Source organism: Babylonia areolata, chromosome 11, assembly GCF_041734735.1.
Source record: "Babylonia areolata isolate BAREFJ2019XMU chromosome 11, ASM4173473v1, whole genome shotgun sequence".
Classification (NCBI taxonomy): domain Eukaryota; kingdom Metazoa; phylum Mollusca; class Gastropoda; order Neogastropoda; family Buccinidae; genus Babylonia; species Babylonia areolata.
In genome coordinates, this window is record NC_134886.1 from 43,612,249 (window position 1) to 43,618,705 (window position 6,457).

At 44.0% G+C, this 6,457-nt stretch overlaps 1 protein-coding gene across 1 annotated transcript in view; it reads right to left on the minus strand.

Moving 5' to 3' along the window:
- Nucleotides 1-6,145, minus strand: part of LOC143287259 (retinal Mueller cells isomerohydrolase-like) — a 26,770-nt gene extending 20,625 nt beyond the window's left edge. Inside the window, exons 1-3 of the mRNA XM_076595207.1 lie at nucleotides 6,034-6,145; nucleotides 4,281-4,418; nucleotides 2,097-2,358 (exon numbers count right to left, since the gene is read on the minus strand). Coding sequence (XP_076451322.1) covers nucleotides 2,097-2,358; nucleotides 4,281-4,398 — 380 coding nt within the window. The 5' untranslated portion in view covers nucleotides 4,399-4,418; nucleotides 6,034-6,145. The remainder of the gene's footprint in view (nucleotides 1-2,096; nucleotides 2,359-4,280; nucleotides 4,419-6,033) is intronic.
- Between the last annotated feature and the right edge of the window lie 312 nt (nucleotides 6,146-6,457).

Here is a 6,457-nt window from a genome sequence, read left to right on the forward strand (position 1 = left end):
AGGCGAACTTACCGAGAGGAAGTAGCAGTACAGAATAAACAAAGGCGTGCCTACCCAGAGAACATAACCTTGCAAGGATCAGTCGCGATTCACGTGTTTATCCGGAGTAACTAACCACACAGGTGTACTTACCTTGAGAAGTTAGCCATACAGTGATCAAGAAACTCAGGTGTACTTACCTTGATAAGTTAGCCATACAGGGATCAACAAACACAGGTGTACTTACCTTGAGAAGTTAGCCATACAGGGATCAACAAACACAGGTGTACTTACCTTGAGAAGTTAGCCATACAGGGATCAACAAACACAGGTGTACTTACCTTGAGAAGTTAGCCATACAGGGATCAACAAACTCAGGTGTACTTACTCAGAGAAGTTAGCCATATAGGGATCAACAAACACAGGTGTACTTACTTAGAGAAGTTATCCATACAGGGATCAACAAACTCAGGTGTACTTACTCAGAGAAGTTAGCCATATAGGGATCAACAAACACAGGTGTACTTACTTAGAGAAGTTATCCATACAGTAATCAACAAACACAGGTGTACTTACGTAGAGAAGTTACCTATACAGGGATTAACAATTACAGGTGTACTTACCTTGATAAGTTAGCCATACAGGGATCAACAAACACAGGTATACAATAAACAAGGTCGTTCGTATCCAGAAAACGTACCATAAAGGGGCCAACAAAGATGGTGTACGTACCCCTAAAGGGTAACCATACATGGGTCAACAAACACAGGTATACTTACCCTGAGAATAGGGATCAACAGAGACTTACACAGAGAACAGAGGTGTAAAACAGGTGTTCTTACCCAGAGAACAGGGGTCAACAAACACAGGTGTACTTACCCAGAGAACAGGGGTCGATAAACACAGGGTGTACCTACCCAGAGGAGGTAGCCATACATGGTTCAACAAACATACGGTGGACTTACCCAAAGAAGGTAGCCATACAGTGGTCATCAAACACAGGTGTATTTCCCCAGAGAACAGATGTAAAAATAAAAAAAAGAGGAAAAAACCAACAAAAACCCCACACACAAAAGCACAAGTGTATTTACCCAGAGAACAGCGGTCAATAAACATGGGGTGTACGTACCCAGAGAACAGGGATCAACAACCACAGTTATATTTACCCAGAGGACAGGGATCAACAACCACAGATATATTTACCCAGAGAGCAGGGATCAACAACCACAGATATATTTACCCAGAGGACAGGGATCAACAACCACAGATATATTTACCCAGAGAGCAGGGATCAACAACCACAGTTATATTTACCCAGAGGACAGGGATCAACAACCACAGGTATATTTAACCAGAGAGCAGGGATCAACAACCACAGGTATATTTACCCAGAGGACAGGGATCAACAACCACAGGTATATTTACCCAGAGGACAGGGATCAACAACCACAGGTATATTTACCCAGAGGACAGGGATCAACAACCACAGGTATATTTACCCAGAGGACAGGGATCAACAACCACAGTTATATTTACCCAGAGGACAGGGATCAACAACCAAAGGTATATTTACCCAGAGGACAGGGATCAACAACCACAGGTATATTTACCCAGAGGACAGGGATCAACAACCACAGGTATATTTACCCAGAGGACAGGGATCAACAACCACAGGTATATTTACCCAGAGAGCAGGGATCAACAACCACAGGTATATTTACCCAGAGGACAGGGATCAACAACCACAGGTATATTTACCCAGAGGACAGGGATCAACAACCACAGGTGTACTTTCCTAGAGAACAAGGATCAACAAAGACATATGCACTTACCCAGAGAACAGGGGTAAAGATAAAACGGAACCCCCCCCCAAAAAAAAACACACAACCAAAAACAAACAAAAAAACCCCCAAAAAACCCAACAATACCCCCACCCCAACACACACACACACACACACACACACACACACACACACACACACACACACACACACACACACATAACACACACACTCACACACACATACACACAAACAAACAAAGAACACAGGTGTATTTACCCAGAGAACAGCGGTCGATAAAAAAACCCCAAAAAAACCACAGGGTGTTGCACTTACCCAGAGAAGGTGGCCATACAGGGGTCAACGTACTCCTTAGTGGAACCGTCCGGGGCCACAGCCAGCCGGTGAGCCTTCACGGCGCGGAGCCAGGCCTCCCTGTGGAGCACCCTAGACGTGTACTTCACCCCGCCCTGTCCGATGTCGTAGCGATGCAGCACGCTGTAGCCCTCGAACAGGTGCGTGGTCGCCGCTGTGCCCTCGTCGAAGAGCCCGCAGCCGTTGCGATAGAGAGTGCCACTTAGCCATTGTGGGATCTGCCCTGGGATGCCAGCATGATAATTATTGCCACATGGTGTGTCAGTCTATACTGGTCTGTCTGTCTTGTGATGCTGTCTTGCGATAGTGCCACTCACCCATTCTGGGATAAAACCGTGTGACGCCAGCATTATCATTGCCACACGGTGTGTCAGTCTACTGGTCTTCTGATGCTGTCTTGCGAAAGAGTACCATTCAGTCATTCTGGGATAAACCGTGTGACGCCAGCATTATCATTGCCACATGGTGTGTCAGTCTACTGGTCTGTTTGTCTGGTCTTCTGATGCTGTCTTGCTAAAGAGTACCATTCAGCCATTCTGGAATCTGCCCTGTGACGCCAGCATTATTATTGCCACTCGGTGTGTCAGTCTGTACTGGTCTGTCTGTCTGTCTTGTGATGCTGTCATGCGATAGAGTACCATTCAGCCATTCTGGTATGTGCCGTGTGACGCCAGTATTATCATTGTCACACGGTGTGTCTTGTCTTGTGATGCTGTGTTTTTCAGTCCTCACGTTGCGTACCCCAAAAATATCTTTTCAAACTGCACTTTTCTCACTTTTCCCGTCTGCAATTGCTTGCTGTGATCTTACTGCTGGATGTGCTCTTTGTGTTGACTTGTATACATTTGTGATGATTTTTTAAATGCGTGTGGTGCCTGGTTTCTTGATGTTTATTTTTGACTGTGGTCAATCTGAACGTGATGTGCTTTGTTTTGCTGTGACTTGGGCCTCTGTGATTTGAGACTGTGACGGTGCCTGTGTTGGTTTACATATTTTCATGTCACTTAGTTTTAGATTTATAAGTATATTTTAGCCAATGTCATGTGAGACTGTATTGACTTAGTACATATTTTACGTCGTCTAATCTTGAATTAGTATATTTTATTGTAAAGAGTGGTAAGCCCAATGTGAGATGGGGGTACTGCCCTATATAAGCCTACATTTTCTACTTCTTCTTCTTCTTATTATTATAATTACTACCTTTTTGACATCCTACTGAGGGCTGTTGAAGTATACTTGAAGTGTCTCAATTCTGAAATCCTACAATGGCTGCTGCAGTACACAGGGTATAGGCATGTGCTTCTGAAATCCTTCTAAGGTTATTGTAGTGCACGGTGTATAATACTGAAATCCTACAATGGTTATTGTGCCGCATTGTGTATACCATTCTGACCTATTAAGGCAGTTGTAGCACACAACATATCATTCTGAAATCCTATCACGGTTATTGTAGTACACAGCATATCATTCTGAATTCCAATTAAGGTTATTGTAGTACACGGTACATCATTATTGCATGACATTGTATGTCATTCCGAAATCCTACTATGTTGTTCCAACACTATGTACTTTTTGACACTTTCTAAAGCTGTATTGTCATGTCCTGTCACGCCGGTTGCTATTCTGAAGTCCTCTTTGAAATCATCGTGATCATCGTGTTTGTCATTCTGAAATACTTCTAATGCTATTGTTTCCATGTTAATTGCCATCCAGAAACCGGGTCACTATCACCATCACCACAACATATAAAAACAACAGTAACCATCCAACATCCAGCCAACTAGCCATGCACATCACAGCCCACCTATTTTCAGTCAATCACCCAACAGTCACACACCTTGATTTGACACGAGGTAAGTAAAGGTAATCAACGCACACACCTGCCTACCACTCATCCACCCGTACCTGTGATAGGGGTATCCACAGGATGTGACACAAGGTAAACTAAAAGGGATCAACACATACCCGTCTGTAAGTCAGCCACCCGTTCCCGAGACACGGGTATCCACAGAGCTCACACCTGCCTGTCAGTCATCTACCTGTACATGTGACTTGGGTATCCTCCACAGGTTTTCAGTGCGGAGGTGACGCAAGGTAAACTAAAAGGGATCAACACATACCCGTCTGTAAGTCAGCCACCCGTACCTGTGACTTGGGTATCCACAGGAGTCAGTGTCTCCATCTCGGACTGGAACATCAACCAGGTGGAGGGTTCAGGGTGGGCGGTGTTCCCTGGGGTGTCCGACATCTCTGTTCCGCTCATCCCCGCTCCCCGTGCGTGCTCTGGAGGAGATGCTGGCTGATTCACTGATTGACTTATGTATGCTCTGGAGGAGATGCTGGCTGATTCACTGATTGACTTATGTATGCTCTGGAGGAGTTGCTGGCTGATTCACTGATTGACTTATGTATGCTCTGGAGGAGATGCTGGCTGATTCACTGATTGACTTATGTATGCTCTGGAGGAGATGCTGGCTGATTCACTGATTGACTTATGTATGCTCTGGAGGAGATGCTGGCTGATTCACTGATTGACTTATGTATGCTCTGGAGGAGTTGCTGGCTGATTCACTAATTGACTTATGTATGCTCTGGAGGAGATGCTGGCTGATTCACTGATTGACTTATGTATGCTCTGGAGGAGTTGCTGGCTGATTCACTGATTGACTTATGTATGCTCTGGAGGAGATGCTGGGTTCAGCCGACTGAGATCTACTTTTCTTGAAGTTCAGCGTTCGTTTCATGTGTCATTCAGTTGGGCTTCAGTAAGGCGCTCATACACACACAAACACACACACACAAGCACACGCACGCGCGCACGCACGCACAAACACACATACACGCACACTCACACACATACACACGCGCGCACGCACGCACATACGCACACGCACACATACATACGCTTTACAACAACGAAACTACCACCACCAGTCACTCCTGATACCCTGTTTTAATCACATTTCGCTCATTAGACACGACTCATTTATTAGAAACGTGATGGAAATGCCGACCAAATCATTTGCTTTTCACGAGTGATATTTACTGAGCTAAACAATTAAGGGTATAATCAACAAATGAGAGTAGTTTAAAGAAACAAAATAATATCTTTTTTTCCAAACTAGTGGCACAGTTTCATTCTCATCGACAATTGTCGTTTAGTTTATTTATAGTCTGTTCATCTAAGATGATGATATTAGACTGAAAATAAATGATATTATTATCATTTTTATTTGGATTATTATCATTTCTATCATAATGATGATTGTTATTATTAATTAGAAATCGACATTTCTCCTCGACAAACTTGAATCAACAAACTTGAAACAAAAATCTCTCTCTGTCTCTGTCTGTCGCTGCGTGATCACAATATTGTGTACTTTTGACCTCTTTCTAGGGGCCGGAGGCCTGGAGATTAAAGTTTTTGTACTTGTTCTTGTTCTCTCCCTCTCTCTCTCTCTCTCCACACACACACACACACACACACACACACACACACACACACACACACACACACACACACACACACACATATATATATATATATATATATATATATATATATATATATATCCATGCATAAAGAAAATTCCAAAATAATTTATACCAATTAGCTAGAAAAAAAATTCGGCACGCAGAACGCATGCATTCATGTTATCACTACTACTGTGCTAGAAGGCAATGACAACCATGTTCATTGTCCACTAATCAACGAAAAAGAAAAAGAAAAAAAAGAGAGTAAAAATCTGCTGCTTGAATAGTTCGGCCAAGACCCACAGAATCTAAGACCGCAACTCATATTAAAACAATCACACAGAACTCAACGAATACGAAATAAAACGAATAAACAAACAAACAAGAAACAAACAAAAACAACAACAATTAAAACAACACCCACCTGCAATCTTTTTTTTAATATTAAAAAAATTTTTTTTTACAGACGTCCAAAAAACCAGTGGGTATCCACAACAGCTGCAAGTTTTCTTGACGATCGTCTGAGGACAGTTTACCAAGACGGTGTTCCTCTTGGCGTACTGGTGAGCCAGTCGGGAGCCTTGTCAGGAAGTGACGCTGACGGACAGTATACCACGAACGCAGCGTGTGTATAATGTATGTGGCATGAAGAACAGGGTGACACCGCCAGTCTAGACACCTCTCTTCCCCGCCCCCTCCAACTTCCCCCCACGACCCCCAACTCTCTCCCCCCCGCAGCCCCCGCCCCCCCCCCCCCCCCCCCCCCCTCCCCCCCCCCCACACACCACTCTCTCCGTCTCACGCTCAAGACCTACGACTTTCTTGACATGTTCATGTCAGGAGGCATG